Below are 21,646 nucleotides of genomic sequence, written 5' to 3'. Positions count from 1 at the left end.
AGAAATACCAGATGTGCCATAGATTCTCTCAGTGCTATATTCTGCTATATTTGTTTATCAAACATCAAATCAAATGAACCAAAAAGAGAAAAAGCGAACAAATGCTATTTGGTATACTGGTATGGAACAATTCCCACCCAAACAAAGCATACATTCTGTGTAATAAGACAAGCCAATACATGATTGCATTTTACGTAACCGAACTAAACTGTGTGTGTGACATACTCTCTCTCACAGCCCTATCTAACTCAATACGACCTCAAATCTACGCACCTTACGTGTGTATTCTTATGGCTTTACACCAACAGGACTGCAAGAGGGAATCAGTACAGTTTAATACAATGCAGAAAACAAGAATTAAAAACACAGACACATACAGAGGGAGGAATAAACATGAGAGATGGTGGTGAGTATGTTGTCGAAGGCAGGCACAGGAACCGATGGAGATGAAAGATTATAATACTGTATTTGGCTAAATTGATAGATGCTTGTATGTACAGCTTGCTATAAACGATCTAGCGTCGTAGAGCCATTGCATCTCATATTTACACTACAGAAATCTGTAATCGTAACTGAGGGGATGCCGATATGTATCTTCTATTGAATCACTACAATATTACAATATATCAGCAAACAGATGACTTAAAGGTACTGTAAGCAAATTTTATGGAAGGGAATCTGTTGTTGATTAGATGGTGGCAGATCTGAATGTGAAATTGTAGTAGATTCTAAGAAATTCACTGGAAGAAAGAGTTATGACATTGATAATTTTGAGTTAAAAATGAAACATTTCACAATATCCCTAAGATGCATTTAGAAAATAGATGAATTTTCATTTCTGAAAAGAACTGAGCACTGTTCAAACATCTACTATAATATAACCAAATTTAGTATGTTGTTCGCCGAAATTTTTTTCCAGAGAAAGATGTTTGTAATATGTACCAGCAGGGAAATGCTAACCGCGCTAATCTTTTTAGGGTCCGTGTCTAAGTCAGTGGCTAAAACTGAGAAGTTTCACAATGGCTAACATCGCTTACAGCACCTTTATAACACGACACAAACTGATTCTTGTGTAATAAATAAATAAATTAATAATAAAAAAATTAATTATAAAAATGGTTCAGGCAAGTCTTCAAAGAATAAAAAAAGCAACAAATGGTAGAGACACAAAACACAATAAGTTGATTAAATTTAGCAACCAGTATAACCAGCTCACGCTGTCTATATGCTTGCACAACGCACTTAGTCATGATTTTAAGGCCCTCAGCTTCTCTCTTCTCCCTCACACCCTCCTTCCACAACGCTTTTTATTGACTAACAGGTGAATCCGACTCCGATTTGAATTGGCGTTCGACATGGGAGCTCGGCGTCTACTTTATTTGTCACTGGATTAGTCTCTTCTTGTCACGTTCGTATAACTGTAAACAGCTATAGCCTATTTTATATTGTAAATGAGCGATAATATCTGTAAACAACGAGCATGGCAGTCTATTTTTTATATGTCAGTCGAATGTTTTCTTCTGGCTGTGCTAAAAGTGTTGTGTTGGTCCAATTACGTCCAGCAGTGCATCTGGATAGTTTTCTTGGCATCTGTTGTGTGTGTAGGTCTCATTGTGGGTTTTGGATTATTTTGTCAGTCATGAGCGGTTGCAACAGGTGGGCACATGTGTGAATCCACGTTTGGTCTCGGTGTCGCCACGGCTAGTCAAGGAGGGCGGCGGAGTTGGGCAGGCCGTGGTGGGAGATGGCCGTGGCAGGATTTAGAGGGGAACTTTCCTGAGTCCCGGGGTCAGGAAGATCTCGGACTCCGCTGCTCTGACTGGCCAGCGACTCGTCCATGATGACCTCGGTCTGCATGCTATTGGCGTATTCGTCTAGAGTGTCGTCGGTACATAGCTTGCTATCCTCGCACAGAGACGGCTGACTGGCCGTCCGCTTCTCCTCGTTGTCACTACGGAAAGAAAAATACAAATAAATCTACAAATGTACACCAAGTGAGACGTCAAAAAGGCCATTTCATGCATGCAAGGGAAAGTATTGAGAAAGCCATGCATGCAAAGGATCACAACGCCACTGCAAAGCATACCTCTCCAGGGATCTGCCAATCATTAGGAAGAGCATTTAGGAGAGAAAGGAAGAGCATAAGAAATAGGGAAAGGAAATTTATGCAATAAATAAATCTGTCTAACAAACTTCACCACACCTGTATTCTCCAAAACCCTCATTATTCATTGGCCGAGCTTCAGAATCTATTTGGCCTTCTTCTTTTTCTTTGACTGCAAGAACAATAAAATTCAGGGATATTTGCACGTTTGTTAGTACTATCGTGTGACAATAGATTAGTGTGCTGCTTTTACCTGAGTATTTTCCACCTTTGCTTCGTTTTATAAAACACAGAATGAGCAGGACCAGCAGCAACAGCACGAGGGCGCTGATGAGTCCAATGAACCAGCTCTCAGTCACAAACCCTTTACGCACCTCCATGACTTCTGAAGTAGAGGGAGGAAACAATGCATGAATTTCTTGACACTTTGTATGATATTGAAGGGGAAACATATGGAAATGCTGTCATCATTTACTCTCCTTTCAAAAATTAAATTGATCAAAAGTGACAGTAAAGACATTTATATGTACAAACAATTACTATTTCAAATGTTTTTCTTTTTAAATTACTATTCATTAAAGAATTTTGGAAAAAATGTATTATGGTTTCCACAAAAATATTAACTGTTTTCAGCATTGATGATAATAAGAAATGTTTCTTGAGCACCAAATCATCATATTAGAATGATTTCTGAAGGATCTTGTGACACTGAAGACTGGAGTAATGGCTGCTGAAAATTCAGCTTTTAAATAAATTCCATTTTCACTATATTACTGTTTTACGGTGTTTTTGGTCAAATAAATGCAGCATTGGCGAGTATAAGAGACTATGAACATAGTAAGATACTATGAACATTACAGCATGGAAAATATTACACAAATGTATTCTTTTAAATTTCTTCTGTGGTCTGCATGTATATAGGACGTCAGTGCAATTTATTATTAAAAGCATTATGAGAGCTGTTTTGTGATTACTTGCTCCTGCTGTCTGGATCTCATCTTCCCATAAAGTTTTGTTTTTGAAGTCAATCTTCAGGCGGTACTCCGATCCGGACTGGAGCCCCTGCAGCATGTAAAAAGACTGGGAGCTGTTCACTCTTTCAGAGTGCTTCCATGTGCCTTTGCCTGGACAGAAAAAACAATACAGTACAAATCAAAACACACTCATTTTTATTCTCTCTCAGTTACTGAAAGAGTAGAGGCACTAACTAACATAAGAGGTAATAAAGCTGCTACTTTCTATTTTGATAGTCAACGAACGAGCTTGTGTTCAATCATTTTCAATCACGGCACATACCATCCTTTTTCAGGTAATGAATAAAGAATCCCACGTTCCTCTGTCTTTCTTTCGATACCCAGGTCAGGTTGACTGATGTCTCTCCAGTCGATAAACTAATGTTGGAGGGCGGAACTGTTCACACACACAAACACACAAAAACCAAGTGAGACTTAGACAAACTCATCCGTCCATATATAATTCAAACTGGCTATGAATGTGTCCAATTTCCTCTTATTTTCAGTGTAGACACAAATTACTTGTCGCGTGTCGCATCACTTCTGGTTAGGACATAGTGTTTAGAAATGCAATTAAAAACATTTCATATATCATGTAACCCCCACCCCCTACATTTGTCTAGATATAATTTAGAGATCAGTAAAATGTTAGACCTCCATCCAGTGTTGTAGCTCCCTCCCTGACGACTGGCAGTCCTTCTCCCTGAGAAGTGTAGCCTCGCAGGTAGAAGCGGTAACGGCTGTGAGGATCCAGCTTTAAGCTGAAGTGAGACACGGCGTGGTCACTAATCTTTACCACTTGCATAGGACTGTCGTCCTTATTAACTGCAGAGAAATGAGGGGAAAAAGACGTCAAAAATATTATTTTAAATATCGTTTAGTGGTTTTAAAAATAGTGGTTTTAAAATGTTAACCACCGAGCACTTGCTATGCAGTTGCTATTGTGTTTTGAATGGTTTTCTGATGCTTAAAGTGCTAGTTTACCCAAAAATTTAAAATCTGTCTGTAATTACTTAATCTCATTTCATTCCAAACCCGTACATCCTTCGTTCATACTTTGCAAAGAAAAAAAACGACTTTATTCAATAATTTCTTCTCTTCCATGTCAGTTTTCATTGACACGGAAAAGAAGAAATTGTTGAAAATGTTTGTTATTTTTTTCATTGCGCACAAAAAGTATTCTCGTAGCTTCATAAAATTACGGTTGTACCACTGATGTCACATGAACTATTTTAACAATGTCCTTACTACCTTTCTGGGCCTTGAACATGGTGGTTACGTTGCTGTCTAATGTCTATGCAGGGTCAGAAAGCTCTCGGATTTGTGTTCCAAAAATAAACGAAGGTCTTAACGGGTTTAGATCGACATGAGGGTGATTAATTAATGACAGAATTTTTATTTTTTTGTGAACTATCCCTTTAATGTTCACTGCTTCTAATAACGGCTGATGAGAATGAATCAGGCAGTCAGTCAACGCACCTTGTTGATACTGTAATATGTATCCTTTCAGGACACCATTTGGCTGGGTGGGCGGAGTCCAATGCAGTGTCATTTCTGTCTCCGATGGGCTATCCAGCAGTAAAGATGATGGAGAACCAGGTGCTGGAAAAAATGGATGACAGGATTTGACTCCCTCACCTTTCTTCATCTATTTTTACTATCTGTCTCTCAGTCTTTTGTTCCTACCTCCTTCTGGAGTGTTGAAAGTGAGGGGGTCAGACTGGGGACCTTCTCCTTTATTGTTGATGACACTCACAGACAGTGCATAATGGGAGTAGGGCTGCAGATCTCCCAGAACCTTCTCCTCCTCATTACTGTCTGTCATCACAAACGAGATGTTGCTTGGCTTCCCCTCCCTAACACGCTCCCGTCGGAGGTGTCTGCTTTCCGGGCCGTAGTGCATTAGATAAATCTATAGGATGGATAATACAAAAACTGTCAAAGAGATTTTAAACAGATCACATTTTTCAGTTTATCTTCGTACAGCACAGTATATTACCTTGTAACCATGCAGACGACCTCGCACAGTTGCTCTGTTTATGGGCGCCCACACCACTTTAATGGCAGTGCTGTTGATCAGATCCACCGCCACATTCAAAGGGGCCTCAAGCGGGTCTGACAGGAAGAAAGAGCACATTCTGATACCCTTTAAAACGTCTGTCTCAGGATTAACGTTAAACTAAAATCATTGTTTAATTGGGGTGAATTGAGATACATAACCTTACAGAAAGATGTCAGGAAAAGGGCTCACAAGAGCAGCAAAAATATGGAACATGACAAACTCACAGTCCTCTCCAGAGTATCCAATGGTGGATTTGGGCTCCGGGCCTTCTCCCATCTCATTAACAGCCTGCACTTTAATGTCAAAGGCAGAGAAGTTGCCCACATCTGTGACGATCAAGGGTGGAGACTTGATGGATTTGATGTGCCAGGACGGTCCGCTACCTAAAACTTTCCTCCACATCACTTTATATTCAAAACTTGGGCCGTTGAAACTATGTCTGTCCATTTCCTGCAAGAACACAGATTCGGTTTTAAGTCACACTTTATTTTTCAGTGAACAATTAGAATTTGAAAACATTGACAATAGTGCCTTTCATAGTAGAGAGCCTTGTTTGGCCCTAGTTTTCAAGCTGAACTGTTTGAAAGGTCTGTTTCTAAAATGAATCAGACATTCCATCACTAAACATGAGTGAGATGACTTTTCTAATCCTACATATGAAAGATGACAGTTTAGGATAAAGCGATTCATTAGAACAAATCAGACTTTTTAATAAATATATATGAGAGAGGACCATTTAAAATAATCCAATTCAAGAGAATGAATATGACATTTCTAATACTACATATGAGAGAGGGGTTCATTTAAGAACTGATTCACTAGAATAAGTCAGACTTTAACACTACTAACACTACATAAGAGAAAAGAGAGGACTGTTGACTTGAATAAACAGACTTTCCAACACTAACAATGTATGAGAGAGGACTGTTTAAGACAAACCCATTTAGGCTACTAGAATGAAATGGAATTGAGAGGACAGTCGAGGATGAAGTGATTCACTAAAATGAATGAGACATTCTACACCACTACTAACGTTACCAAAAATATAGTTAGTAGCATCACTACTTTTTTAGGTAGATACTTTCCAACACTGCTTGAAATATGTTGGAAGTCATATGGGCTCCTTTTGAATTTTTTTTAAACTATTTTGCAGCTTAAAAGTCTCCAATTCGCAATATATTTTGTGTTCCATGGAAAAATTCAAAAAAATCATACAAGTTTGGAATGACATGAGGATGAATACATGATGACAGCATAATTTCTGGTCTCTTTAAATGCTGAATTGTGCAACGCACCTTCCATGTGATGAAAAGGGTGCCTGGGTCGATGGAATCACTGCGCACTCCTTCAGGGTTACCGTCTGGAGCTGTAGAGGACAAATCATGATTTAGTGCCAAGATGTTCTAACATGGCAATAAAACTGTCACTTCTTATCAGACACATGCTGAGAGAAGATACAAACACAAATCCAAAGTGTCAAACAATGATTCAAGGGACAAAAGTGCATCTCAATGTGGCGGTACAAGTCTTTTCTGTTTTAAGGCTATGTAAACACCCACATGCATACACGTGCCGCGTTACTTACGAGCAGCTGGTGTGGAAAAGACGTCTGTGTACATGCTCGGGTCACTCTTGCCGATGTCATTGATGGCGATGACTCGGAAACGGTAGGAAAGGAAGGGCTTCAGGGAAAGGGTTGTTCGCTGATTGTTGCCTGACACGCGGCTTAGCTCCTCCCACTCTTTTCTTTCATATTCAGTCTCCTCAAACTCAATCAAATATTCTAGATACATAAACACACACACACACACACACATATATATATATATATATATACACATATATATATACACACACATATATATATATATATATATATATATATATATATATATATATATATATATATATATATATATATATATATATATATATATATATATATATATATATATACACACACAGAACAGGAAATGTCACTGATTTTATCAAAGACTGGCCCCCAAAAAGTGTTGGACTCTTCAAACATGCTTAAGGTATGAATGCAACTGAGAAAAAAAGCATTTATTTTACAGAAAGCACACTTTCCAAGAAAATATAGTAAATCATTAAAACAAAAAACAAGTCAAGATGAAATACAATTTTTTTTTTTAAATACAGAAAAATATTTTATTTGTTCACTTGCATGTCATGTGACTAGTTGCCAACATCAGAGAATCATGAACTGATGAAAATATAAAAACTGAATGAAATCATAAAAATAAATGAATAAATAAAATATTTTATCTGTTTAAGTGCATGTCATATGTGACTAGTTACCAACATCAAAGAATCTTGAACGTGTTTTTAAATTACTGAAATGGTAAATTACTGGTATTATATAGTACATTTTATAGTAAATCTATTTTATAGTAGATATTTTAGATCAAAAGTACTAGGACACCTTTGCAAATGATGCAAAACTGCCTCAGAAAAGTTAAGTTAGTTCTGAGAAAATGTGGTTTGATATTGGTTTGACATTTTGTTTGTCCAAAAATGTTCAAATCTTTTTTCTTTTTCTTTTTTTTTGGAGAGGGGGGGTGGGGGGCTTGTAATATCACAGTTTTTTTTCAACCATAAATTTATGCAACATTTGACATTTAAAGGGGAAAAAAACTAATTAATACAAAAGATCGACATGCATCAAATACTGACTGCGTATATGCCTGTCACGATTACAACTTTTTGTTGTGCGATATATTGCCCCAGAAATAATTGCGATAAGCGATATTATTGTCATTTTAAAGACCATTTTATGCCACTGAATTCATAATGTAACAGCATAATAATTCAAGAAGGCCTACACACTTCAAAATGACAACAACCTTTTAATTTAAGAATAATTAGATCATGGAAATTAAGTATCAAAATATGAGATATCTTAAAAACTTGAATAAATATTAAATAAACATTTTCTAACAAAAAGTGCAAAGTAACAAGTAGAAAAAAAGGAAAATGCACAAAGAACTTGTATGGAGATTTTTCCATCTACAGATTTTTCCCTGACCTTCTTTTCTCTGTAAATTAAGGGTGCACACTATTGCTGAAAAACGCAATCACTACTTAGCAGTCAGATGTCCGTATGCACAAAGGCACAGATCCCTAAACAAGACCATATGTGACCCTGGACCACAAAACCAGTCATAAGGGAACATTTTTCAAAATTGAGATTTATACATCAACTGAAAGCTGAATAAATAATCTTCCCATTGATGTATGGTTTGTTAGGATAGGACAATATTTGGCCGAGATACAACTAATTTGAAAATCTGGAATCTGAGGGTGCCAAAAAATCAAAATATTGAGAAAATCACATTTAATATTGTCCAAATGAAGTTCTTAGCTATGCATATAACTAAACAAAAATTAAGTTTTGATATACTTGCAGTAGGAAATTTACAAAATATCTTCATGGAACATGATCTTTACTTAATATCCTAATGATTTTTGATAAAAGAAAAATCAATAATTTTGACCCATACAATGTATTTTTGGCCATTGCTACAAATATACCCTTAAGACTGGTTTTGTGCTCCAGGGTCACATATCTGCAGATGAAACCTTTTTTTTGTAGAAGCATTTTTTTGAACTAGCAACTCATGACTGCACCACGTTATGTACGAGAAGCTGCAAAAGACACAGGCGCAAGTGGAATGTACAAAACATGGTGACATTAATTTTTAAGTAAATATAATGGATGATATATTGCGTCACCAAAAATGATTGAGGTCATGTACATATATTGCGCGATAAGTCGATATATTGATTATTGCGACAGGCCTAACTGCGTACACTTAAACTGTTGCCTAAACAGGAAAAACATACAGTACCTAGCACAGGGCTGTTATGGTCATCTCCTGGTGTCCAGCTGAGAGTGACACTGCGGTCTTTAGGTTCGGTCATCTGTATTTGGGTTGGAGGGTCTGGTCGGTCTGATGAATAAGGGTTGACAAAGAGCTCAGGGCGTAAGATGCTAGTAAAATCAAGGCATCTATGGTTTTCAAAGGTTATTTTTTTAATCTGCCCTACAGCAAAACATGTCCTTTTGTCCTTTCTGTAGGTCACATTATCATACAACATGCAATACACAAAGCAATATAGATCCAGACACGTAAAAGGGTTTAGAAATAGCCATATTATAAAGTTACTTACCAACGATAGTGATGGAGCCACTCGCTTCAGCTATATCCAGAGTGGTAATGACTTCACAGGTGTAAATCCCTTCATCCTCTTCCCCGACATCAGGTATTATGAGGGTAGATTCATCGATCATGTACCTAAGACATTAATGGTTAATAATGTTCATGAGATCATGTTATACAGCTTAAACTAAGCCTTTTTGAAGCATTCTGAGGGAAACGAAGGTATAAAAGCATACTTGTCTGAATCAGAGGACTCTGTGAGCTTCTGTCGGTTCTTCCTCCACTGGACTTGAGGGGCGTCCTGCCTGGAGTCCACCTGGTACTCGCAGGTGAGGGTAGCGGGCTTCCCCCGCTGGATTCGCAGAGCCAATGGAGGTTTCACAATGACTGTCTTATCTGGGAGACAAAATTTCTATTTGTAAAAAATAGCTTAATTTTAAGCAAAAAAAGTTATTTTTTGTGTCTTGTTTCAATAAAAAAAACTTTTTTTTAAATTTAAAAAAATTCCACAAGAAACTAAATTATGTAAGATAATACGAAATTCTCCTAGCTCATCCAAAAACAAACTCCAGCATATTCAGTTATCACACACGACTGGAACTTCATATGGGACTGGCTTTTATGGTCAGATGAAACAAAAAAATTGGCTTTTTAGTAGCAAACACCAACGAGTTTGGTGAACACAGGGATAAAAAGTACCCCATGTGTACAATGAAGTATTTTGCTGTATTTTTGATGTTGTGGGCCTATATTTCTGCTGGAGGTCCTGCACATCTTGTTTAGACACATGGCATCATGGATTCTATCAAATACCAACAGATAAAAAAAGTCAATAAGTGATTGGATCTGTTAGAAATCTTAAAATGGGCCATGTTTGGATCTTCCAACCGTACAATAATCCAAACACAAACCTCAAAAACAACACAAAAATGGGTCACTGAGCACAAAACCAAGCTTCTGCTATGGCCATTCCAGTCCTCTGATCTGAACCCTGTAGAAAATTAGTGAGGTGAACTGAAGAGAAGCAGCACCAACATGGAGCTGTGAATCTAAAGGGTCTGGAGTGATTCTGGATGAAGGAATGGTTTTCTAACCTCATCAGGCATTATAGGAGAAAATTTAGAGCTGTTAAACTGGCAAATGGAGGTTTCAAAATGTATTAAATAAAAGGGTGCCGCTAATTGTGGCCAATGTGTATTAGAGAAAAACATTTATTTCATAATGATATTTCCCCCCCCCATTTTAAATTCTTATTATCCAATGAAAGGTAAGACTTTTGTGAATTTTTTTAATTAAAGATCAAAAGGATTAACAATGCAGATTAATTTTCACAGCCTTCTTTGATCGTATTTACCAAGGGTGTCTATATTTTTGGCCATGACTACAATTTTTCTTATAATAAAAAACTTTATACACATAGTATTAATATTTAATAATACTTTTTATAATATTAAATCAACAAAAGCAACAATCCTTACAGCCTGAAATGAAACCTACAGCATGAAATTAAATCAAGAATATTCAAGCATGTGGAACTCACTGAGTACGTCCAGCTCAGCGGTGATGGTGATTTTGCTGTTGCTAACAGTGCAGGTATACTGGCTACTGTCATTGAGGGAGGCGTTACTGATCTGCAGAGAGCCATCGAGTAACTGGCTCATCCTTGGGTTGGCTACAAGAGCGCCCCAGGTCTCACCCTCCCTGTGAACACACAAAATATTAATTTTAGCCTTTTTAAATGGATGCTAAATTTCAAGAACACCATTATATATATATATTTTTAATGTTGACTAATGAGTGTGATTTTGCCCTAATGGACTCCCCACAAAGCAGCTTGCCCCCAAAAATAATCAGGACAGCTGGCTGGAGCAGTTCTGGCATGTGAGGAAGGGACACCCCACCACAGCATCGAGTCTGTCTCACCATGTGACATTGGGCCGAGGAGAGCCAAAGGTCTCACAAGCCAGTTCAATCATCTGTCCCTCTGCCACAGAGTACATCAGACCATCTTCTGTCAGAATCTGGGGAGGCAGTTCTAGAAAAACCAAATATAAAACAGAAATTGATTTAGTTTCTAGAATTCTCAGAAGAAAATAGTCATGACAATTGCTAAGGTGTTTTGAGTGGTTATAAGCATGTTGCTATGCAGTTGCTAGGGTAGTTTACCCATACATCTACAATATTCTGGACTCGTATGTTGTCTTAGCCAGCACAACAACACAAATAGCTATTTTAGAGCTGTTTTTGTAAATTCCCTTACCTATAACATAGACGTAGGCATTGATGAGTATAGAGCCGTGCTTATTGACCGCTTTGCACTGATACACTGCAGTGTCACTGAGTTCCATATTCTTCAGAGTGAGAACGCCATGTTTCACGCTGCGTCTGGGGTCTGGGTCAATATCTACGCAAAACAACAACTCAGTATGCCGACACAAGGTCATTTACCATTGTCTCAAAGATTATTCTGCATGCATATACAAGCAAAATATTAGTTTAAGTAAACTAAATAAACTCATGTTGTTCCATGTATGATTTTTTTTCTTCTGTTGAATGACAAAGAAGATTGTTTAAAAAATGCTGGTAACCAAACAGCCATCGACTTCCTCATAGTAAGTCGGAGGCTACCAGCAAATGTTTGGTTACCCATTTTATTCATAATATCTTCTTTTGTGTTCAACAGCAGACAGAAATCCAAGTATTTCCTGAGATTTAGTTAATACTAACTTAATATTGCAATAATTTAGCAACAATGGTCACAGTTCAGTTAATGATTTTAGTTAATGTTCATTTGACATGCAGGAAAAACAAATTAAAAAGTATTTTTATTGTTTTTATTTACAAAAACAAAATTGACAGTTTTATAATTTTATTAATTAGCTTTTCATCGAATCATAAACCCCTTGCAGTTTCCTCACAAACCCCAGTTTGGGAAACCCTGCATTACGAAATGGAAGGTGGTTGACGGAATCAATTACCAGTAAGACGATTGCCATTGATGCTCCAGGTGACCTCAGGGCTGGGAATGCCATCAGCCTTACATTCCAGTTTGACCGTCTCTCCCGGGGCGTATAGCTGGCTCTTTGGTTTTTTAGTCCAATACGGGGCAGCTAGACCACAACAAAACACAAACAACTAATCACAAATAGTTTCAGCCAACTGTTATATACAGCCTTCTGAAACGGAAGTGAAGTAGCCAATAAGCTTTTACCAAGCAATAATACACTAATAAGTTCACACGGAAAGATGAGATTGCCTGAGATTGTTCAGTTTAATTTTAAGTTTTTTTTTTTTTTTTTTTTTTTAAGTCATCCTCCCATAGAAGTTCGCAAGTTCACACCCCACATCTGAATCTAAATCTGCAGAGAATGTGATCTGGCAGTGTGAAGCATACAGTACCTTCCACAGTGACGCTGTAGGTGTGAGTGATTATGCCTTGCAGATTTGTGGCGGTACACTGGTACTCGCCGCTGTCAGACTCTGAGATATTCTTAAAGCGCAGGACTCGATCATAACTATCTTTGGATGTGCGGGACTCAGACAGGACTCCATCTTTCCTGATCCACTGGATACTGGGAGAGGGCCTATGTGAGTAAGAGAAAAAGGATGTAAACATACTGGACACTTTTTAAGGAAGTAACTCTCAAAGACACACGGTGAGAGAAGGTTTGACTTACAGGCCCTGAACAATGCACTCCAGATCCAGGTTTTGGTCGCGGAGCACCAGGTAGGAGCTGCGGGAGCCAGTGGGTCTCATCATTTGTGGTCTTCTGTTACGCACCACTGAGTTAGCTACAGATACAGACAAAGACAGAATTACTGAGGGAAACGATGAGAGAGAGCATGGTAAACAATTACAGCTGCAGTAAGTGGGTGTTCACACAGGACTAAGAATGGGCAAAACAGCGTAATCTCAATATTTTTCAGCCTTTTTATGACAGTAGACAGACAGAATGAAAAACAATGGATGGATGGATAGATGGACAAACAGAACAAAGGAAAATATGAATGGATGGACAGAGACAAAAGAGACAACAGATGGATCATGGATGAATAGATGGATGGACGGATGGATGGATGGTGGATGGATGGACAGACAGAACAAAAAAAAACATGGATAGATGGATCATCATGACAGAACAAAGGAAAATATGGATGGATGGATGGACAGAACAAAAAAAAAAGATGATGGATCATGATGAATGGACGGATGGACAGACAGAACAAAAGATAATATGGATGGATGGACCATGATGGACAGACGGAACGATAGATAGATAGATAGATAGATAGATAGATAGATAGATAGATAGATAGATAGATAGATAGATAGATAGATAGATAGATAGATAGATAGATAGATAGATAGATAGATAGATAGATAGATAGATAGATAGATAGATAGATAGATAGATAGATAGATAGATAGATAGATAGATAGATAGATAGATAGATAGATAGATAGATAGATAGATAGATAGATACTAATCACTGAATGAAACAAAAGTAACTAAGTATTTTATGACTGCAAAAACAGATGGATTGGGAAATAAATTACACTCTTTATGATATGATGATATGGCAAATTCAAAGTGCATAAATGATCTATATCGCCAGCAAAATCATTTTAAATTAGCCAAGGTCATGGGTTTCATTTCCAGGGAAAGCAAGTGCTGATAAAATGTAAAAACTGTAACTTGAATGCGTCTGCCAAATGCATAAATGTAAATGTAAATTCACTGTGAATATCCCGACAAAGGACCCTTTCTTGCACTCTGCAATCTGTTCTCTTAGTCTATGTGTATATATACACCAGACAAACATCTTTGTTCTCACTGAGTCTCACTGTTTTTTTTTTCACCACTGGCATTGCATCTTAAGACATTGTGTTATTTTAAAAATAACTCAATGTCTTGCTCATTTTCCTCTGTTCTGGCTAAAGGTTCTTAAGGACAAGCAAAGGTTGGTCAAGGACAGTCTGCATCCTCTGTCTTGATGCTTACAGGGAACAACAGTGAGTTTGATGGGCTCTTTGAGGATGATGATACGTGCGCTGGGGAACTGAGTGTTGCAGGTGTAGTCATCTCGACTGTCTGCCACAGTCACATGAGAGAAGTACAAGTTTCCATCGCGACCCTGAATCACACGCTCGTTTTTCTGAATGTGCCGCAGCTCTAAGAGAAAAAGATTTAGACATAGATGCATATATATATAGATATAGCTGAGATATGGTTCATGTTTAACATGGATAAACCAGAATAAAAACAGACTAACTCTTGTCCATCCAGTGGATGACCGGAGCCACAGTGCTGTTAGGAGGATTACAAGGTAGCACCACACTCTCTCCTTCCTCCACCTTCTTCGACGACACCTTCTTCTCCTTCTGTAGAGTGGGAGTGTCTGCAAGAAAACAGATAATTAATTCAAAATAGTTTGCGATTAGTATGATTTTTTTAATGCTCACCACGGCTGAATGTATATGAAAAATACAGTAATTAAAATAATTATTTTCTATTGTAATATTTATTAAAATGCATTTTATTCCTGTGATGGCAAAGCTAAATTTTCATCTTTAAATTTTCTATGATCCTTTAGAAATCATTCTAATATGCTGATTCGGTGCTTAAACATTTCTTTTTATTAATATTTTCAAAACATTAATAAAAACAAACAAACAGAAAACAAACAAAATGACAAAAACACATTAAATGAATTAAAATGAAAATAAAACAGAAAATACAATTTCAAAACATTAATAAAATCTATAATAAAAACTTGATGCAAAAATAACACTGATTTAAAACAGAAATATTCTGTAACATTAAAATGTCTTATTTTCATTTTTGATCAATTTAATGTATCCTGACAAAGTATTAATATCTTTCAAAAACTGAACAAACTTTTAGCTAACCCTAAACTTATTCACAGTTTTAATATCACAGTTTACAATACAATTTCAGATACATTTGATCTTGTGAGAAGCCAGAGTGTGCTAATAGCTAGCAAGTAATTATCCACAGCACAGCTGACAAAACAAACGACCACCAGAATGCAATTAAAAACTACATAACTAGTCCAACATTATTCAGAAGATGCCTTGGCTTGTCATGATATGAAATATGTGTGTGATGATGCACATATTAATGTGGCCAGCCCCAGCTGCGAGTGGAGTTCATAATATGTGGGCTATTGTTAGCCCTGCTCATGCTGAGTACTCTCACTTCCTGCACATATTAATCCCATAAGTGGTCGTCCCCGCTGACACACTTACACGACTCACACTGGTTTCTGAGGTAACCGTTGTCAGGGAAACTGGCAGAAAGGTCGGGACAGCGTAAAGGATACAGGTAGATTGCTAGATAGCTAGTCAAAACAATTGTTTTGTTGTTGTTTTTACGTACGGAGTGCCGTTTGATAGCTAATTGGGAAGCAATTGGGGATTTTTATTCGTTCTGGAATTCTTCGAATTGCCAGTGTGACTGGCACACACAATGAGCTGTAATTTTCCTCTAAATGTCATTTTGTGCATATGACACAACAGGGGGCAGGGGGCTTGATTTTGCGCGCCAGATTTTCTCTACAGAAAACTCACTGCATGTGGTAACGTCAGGATATCAAACAGGCAATCATAAGTGTGTCGCTTTACAATGTTGCAGTGATGAGAACGACTTACTCTCTGTGACAATGCGAGCCTCGTTAGACACCGCCGTGCCGAGATCGTTAGACGCGTAGCAGTTATATCTGCCCTGATATTGGTGAATGGGTCCATCTTTGGCTGTCAACGAGAAGTTCCCAGAATCTCTGGACACGGAGAGTTGAGGGTCTTTAGAGGGGTCAAACTCCACACCATCTTTCACCCAGCGGAACCTAGCAATGAAGCAGATAAGAAATAAGTAGCATAAGAGAGAAAAATAACATCCTTAAATTAAATCGCTATAGCGATAAATATTTAGGATGCATTCAATTGGTCAAAAGTTACAATAAATACATGAATAATGCAACTAAAGATTTCTGTTTCAAATAAATGCTGTTCTTTTGAACTTTCTGTTCATCCAAGGTATGAAGAAGCAAACCCGTTTTCAGTTGTGCTAATAAATGTTTCTTGAGCATTATTAGAATGATTTCTGAAGGATCATGTGACACTGAAGACTGGAGTAATGATGCTGCAAATTCAGCTTTGCCTTCACAGGAATAATTACATTTTAAGAAATACTACAATAAAAAAAAAAACACTTTTTTCAACAACAACAAAAAAATTACTTTTAAAATGTACTGTAACAATATTTAACCATATTACAGTTTTTACTGTATTTTGATCAAATAAATGCAGCTTTGGTGGGCATTAGAGACTTCTTTCAAAAACATTAAAAACCCTTATTGACCTCAAACTTTTGAATGGTCACTAAAATATAATCCATAATACCTTATACACTGTTTAAAAACAAAAAAAAAAACTTTTTTTTTTTTAATAACTAAATCACATTTACAATATATTATAATATTCAAATATTGTATGTATATATATATATATATATATATATATATATATATATATATATATATATATATATATATATATATATATATATATCTATATGTGTATATATATATATATATATATATATATATATATGTGTGTGTATATCTATATATCTATCTATATCTATATATCTCTATATCTCTATATCTCTATCTATCTATCTATCTATCTATCTATCTATCTATCTATCTCTCTATCTCTCTATCTCTCTCTCTATCTCTCTATATATATATATATATAGCCAGAGGAACAGCTTGATTGTAATTTTGAAAATGTTCTGGCAGGCCTGTTCTTTTTTCTTTTGGATAAAATAGGAAAAAATATACATTTTCAAATCAACAGAAACATTTAAAGCTATTTAAATCATGTTTAATGATAATTAAAAATGTCTACTTATGCTTGAATTATTTTAATTTATTGACGTTTTTATTTTTGAATTAATACGCTGAATACTGATTTCTTCATTTTATTTTTAAGTGTCACTCACGTCACTCAGCATATAGGCCTCAAAGCTACACTGTAAAAAAAATTTTCAACTTAAAATAATTTGTTAACCCATTGACTTAAAAGTTTTTGTTTATGCAACTAAAATATTCTAGTTGTCCCTTAAATTAACATTGAGTAACTTAAAATTTTTAGTTTAGTCAACTTGAAATTTTAAGTCAGCGGGGTGATTATTATATAAGTTGAAAACTTTTTGGAACAATTTTTGTTTTACAGTGTAACAGACATTGACTGAATGCAATAAAATACAATTCTGATTTTATGGAGTCTTTAAAAGACATAGCATCATAATGCATGATAGGTTTAAATGTGTATCTAGGAAATGGTTAGGATAAGTGTATTGCAACGGTGGTTACAATTATTTATGAAAAAATACAATGCAAAATACAAAGCAATATATACTGTATATAGGCTTCAAGTAAACTGTTACCAAATTATGTAACAGTGTTGCTATGGATACTAACGTGGGCGGGGGATTCCCAATTGCCTCACAGGTGAGTGTGATGTCATCTGCTGAAAAGGTGGTGACAGACTCCGGCTGAGCAGTAATCATTGGGGGGCTTTTCACTGTGGAGAGAGTACACAATCACACACTAAACATTCAATTAACCAGTTACATTTCTGCAAGCTGTGAAGTTAGCAAAGCAACACCCTAAAAATAGAAATAGACATCTATTTTCACAGAGCTATAATAACTTCAGCTCATTTGTTAGTCGCTTCAGATGTGGAAAGGGAAGGCATATTAGTCACAGTAGTTAAGCAGCCGTTCCGCTGACCTGCTGTAATCACATGACACCAATATTCAAAACAACTTAATGATCCGCTGCGCCACTGACTTCAGTGAAGTTTCCCACTGAACCTCAGTTCTGTACTGAAGCAAGTGCCCCTGCTTTTCACCAAAGCACACACTCAATTAGATCCAATCGGCATATGCGGGAAACGGAATATCATGCATGTCATTAGAAACTCCCAAGTGAAAAGAGGGAAATGAAGAGTGCAGTGTAAAGCATGCAGAGGGAATACATGGAGATTAGGTGAGCCTGAGATGCTCTCTAAGTGTCGGTTGTTTTACGGATGAGTGGCCTGTGAAAACATCGAGAGCAGGAAGAAACTGAGACTAGAAGAATGAATAGGACAGGCAGACAGTGAGAGCACAAAAGCATTATGATGTAATCTACGGACAGAGTCACTGAGGCTCAAGCACTTATACTAGACAAATAACAACACTGATGTCTGGGAATGGGTAGAGTGATCCTCACTATGCAGTTCAAACTTTCACATTGCTATCTATCTATTGCTCTCTCTCTCTCTCTCTATCTAGCCATCGATCCGTCATCCATCCATCCATCCATCCATCCATCCATCCACCTACCTACCTATCCATCATCTGTATAAATCATATCTGTCTGTCTATCTATCTATCTATCTATATCATATTTATCTGCCTGTCTATCTCTCCAGCTGTCTATCCATCATTCAACCATCCATCCATCCAAATCATATCTATCTGCCTGTCTATCTCTCCAGCCGTCTATCTGTCATTCATCCATTTATATAAATCATATCTATCTGCCCGTCTATCTCTCCAGCCTTCTATCTGTCATTCTTTCATCCATCCATCTATCTGTCTATCATCTTTATAAATCATATCTGTCTGTCTATCTAAATCATATTTATCTGCCTGTCTATCTATCTCTCCAGCTGTCTATCCGTCATTCTTTCATCCAACCAACCATCCATCCATCCAAATCATATCTATCTGCCTGTCTATCTCTCCAGCCATCTATCCGTCATTCATCCATCCATCTATCCATCTACAGCATATTTATCTATCATTTTAAATGGCAAAAACGGGTGGACAAGGAGGAGGAAAAAACCATAGATTAAAAAAAAACATTGTTTAAAAATTCATGTAATCCCTGGTGATGGATCAGTTTATGGACCATGAACCATTATAACTGGGAGGCTTGTCCATCTCTCATGCCTTTACGGAAGATAATCATTCTTTTTAAAAGATTCATGCCTTCATGCAACCTTGAATTCTGTACAATCGTTCCCACACTTCTGAATATAACAAACAAATTTCTCAGCTGATCAGTTTTGGCTGTTGCTGCCGGCTGTCTTCCGTTATTGGAATGAGTCTAGGAAATTTTAGTGGAGTAGAGTTAGTACATGCAAAAACTTATTACACATGCCAGAAATACTCACAATTTCTTATTTTGTCTGTCCATCGAGTCAGCGGGGGGGAAAAGAAATCTTTTTAGATTGCAGTAATGCCCACCCACAACATGTATTTTACACACATGAACACTTAGAAGCATGGACACACATGCACATAAACTGCACCTATACATCTATTATTCCTAAATTAAGCTAATTACATCACCCTTCATCTAACTCAAACCTCTACAGACACCTTTGGCATTTTTAGATTTTAATTAAGACACTAATTGTCCCATTTCTGAACCATTTTTGCAAAAGAGGATTAGAAGTTTAACTGTATGTGCTAGGACATTTCCAGAAATTTGGCCCTCACAAGTATAGACACACATTTGTTCTTCAGTCATGGTGTGAACTTTCCATTGATTTCAATTGTTTTCTGTTTGAATATTTTTTTTATATTTTCTATAGTCTACCCCTCACAGAAACCATTTATTTTCCTTGAGTTGGCTCAGGTTTTTATTATCCTCATGAGGACATTCAGCTCCAACAGTTAAGACAAAACCTGACCTTCACACACAGATTGTTTTAAGCATTTTTCTAAATTAAACAAATGTTTGTGATGGTATGATTACATTGTTTGGAGGCGAAACAAAGAAAACACACAATGCCAGCTCAGACACCTGGACTATAGATCAGCTGGCCAAGAGGAACACTAGAGACAACAAGATGCTGGCAAAGCAGAGCTAAAATAAACGCCCTATCTAGCTATTTTCCTTCATTGAATTCAACCATCCTTTTGCAAGACTGCTTGGTACTGCAGTCCCAACAACTTAAGAAGAAAACAAACATGCTGAATGTCATGAGACAGGATCAGAGAATTAGCAGAGAGCATATGGGAAGGACCTGGTCAGGCTGTGTTTGCTGCCTGAACATTTTAATGTGGGTGTGTTATCGATCTCATTGGTCACATCCATGTCCACATTTCCCATTTAAAGGTCACTAATTAAAAGTCAAGGGAAAGGGTGACCTTTAATATAGGTGTAACTCTTCACTGACATCTCATTCTGGTGCATTTCTGTTTTGCAGTTTTCATCATCTAGTTTTTCTCATCTTTTTTGCGTGTGTGTGTTTGGAGGGGCGGGAAAGAGAGATGCTCTGATACACTGATACATAGCAGCAATCTTAAATTGCAGATGTACAATAATAGCAACAAACCCAGTGCTGTTTATAGCTTTAGGAAGCTTGTAGCAGCTGCTGTTTTTACAGTTCCTGCTCAGGTGCGTTTCAATCACTGCATGCTTGAATGTCCTTTCTAATCAGGCCTGTACTAGGCACTCGAATCAATAGTGTAATCAACTGAGCAATTAAACTCAGTTAAAACAGCTCATTCTGCACTTTTTAACTCTTTAACCATAATATACTATAGCAAACATTATAATACTGCAAAAATCAATGAAAAAAAAAAAAAAAAAAAAAACTTGAATGCAATGTAAAATCCTGTACTCACATTTGGATGGGATGTTGATGGTACCATTCCCAGGCCTGGGAGCCAAGGACAGTAGGAGGAGAGGGAGCAGAAGAGCAGCACATCGCCCCCTGCTGCCCACCTGCTGTTGTGACGTGGCAGGCATTGCACCTGCTGACAGGCACAAACTCAATGGGCAAGAAAATCTGCAATTATCCCAGTCAGAGAAGAGCAATCTTCGCCGTTTCTTCTTCCTGTACGTTTCTCTCAGCTCCACACCCTCCTGATGCACTCTCACTGCAAGAGAAGAGAGAGAGAGACAGTGAGGGAGGGGTAGGAGGGGGAGATCCACGTGTGTAGAGAAAAACCATTCAGACCTCCACATGGCCCAGGACAGAGTCTGCCAGAAAGACGAGAGACAAAGGACAGAGTGAGAGGTCGAGGAAGAGAGAGGGGTGGAGTTGGGGGCACAGTAAAAACCAGAGTTGCATGTGTTGTGATTGCCAAATGCATAAATCTAAATCTAAATACAAATTATTACAAAATATAATGTGGTGATACCGTGGTAGAGTGATGGTATCAGACGGAAATACCATGGTGCACAATAATTATCA

General features: G+C 37.2%; 1 protein-coding gene across 1 annotated transcript; it reads right to left on the bottom strand.

Annotated features, from left to right (window-relative positions):
- Positions 1–1,591: 1,591 nt before the first annotated feature.
- Positions 1,592–21,198, bottom strand: LOC306860543 (neural cell adhesion molecule L1-like; the record flags this gene model as incomplete). Its single annotated transcript, XM_079402280.1, has 27 exons — positions 1,592–1,951; positions 2,204–2,276; positions 2,358–2,489; positions 3,079–3,228; positions 3,401–3,514; positions 3,772–3,942; positions 4,597–4,719; positions 4,804–5,029; positions 5,117–5,232; positions 5,404–5,629; positions 6,475–6,545; positions 6,765–6,962; positions 9,049–9,150; positions 9,371–9,495; positions 9,597–9,756; positions 10,901–11,061; positions 11,284–11,395; positions 11,621–11,764; positions 12,339–12,470; positions 12,760–12,944; positions 13,038–13,152; positions 14,364–14,534; positions 14,635–14,760; positions 16,034–16,227; positions 17,869–17,971; positions 19,613–19,627; positions 21,075–21,198. 27 exons carry the CDS (start codon positions 21,196–21,198, stop codon positions 1,702–1,704), a joined length of 3,819 nt encoding a protein of 1,272 aa, XP_079258406.1. The 3' UTR covers positions 1,592–1,701.
- Between the last annotated feature and the right edge of the window lie 448 nt (positions 21,199–21,646).

The sequence above is a fragment of the Barbus barbus genome (genome assembly GCF_936440315.1).
Source record: "Barbus barbus genome assembly, chromosome: 41".
NCBI lineage: Eukaryota > Metazoa > Chordata > Actinopteri > Cypriniformes > Cyprinidae > Barbus > Barbus barbus.
This window is presented reverse-complemented; position numbering and strand designations above follow the sequence as displayed.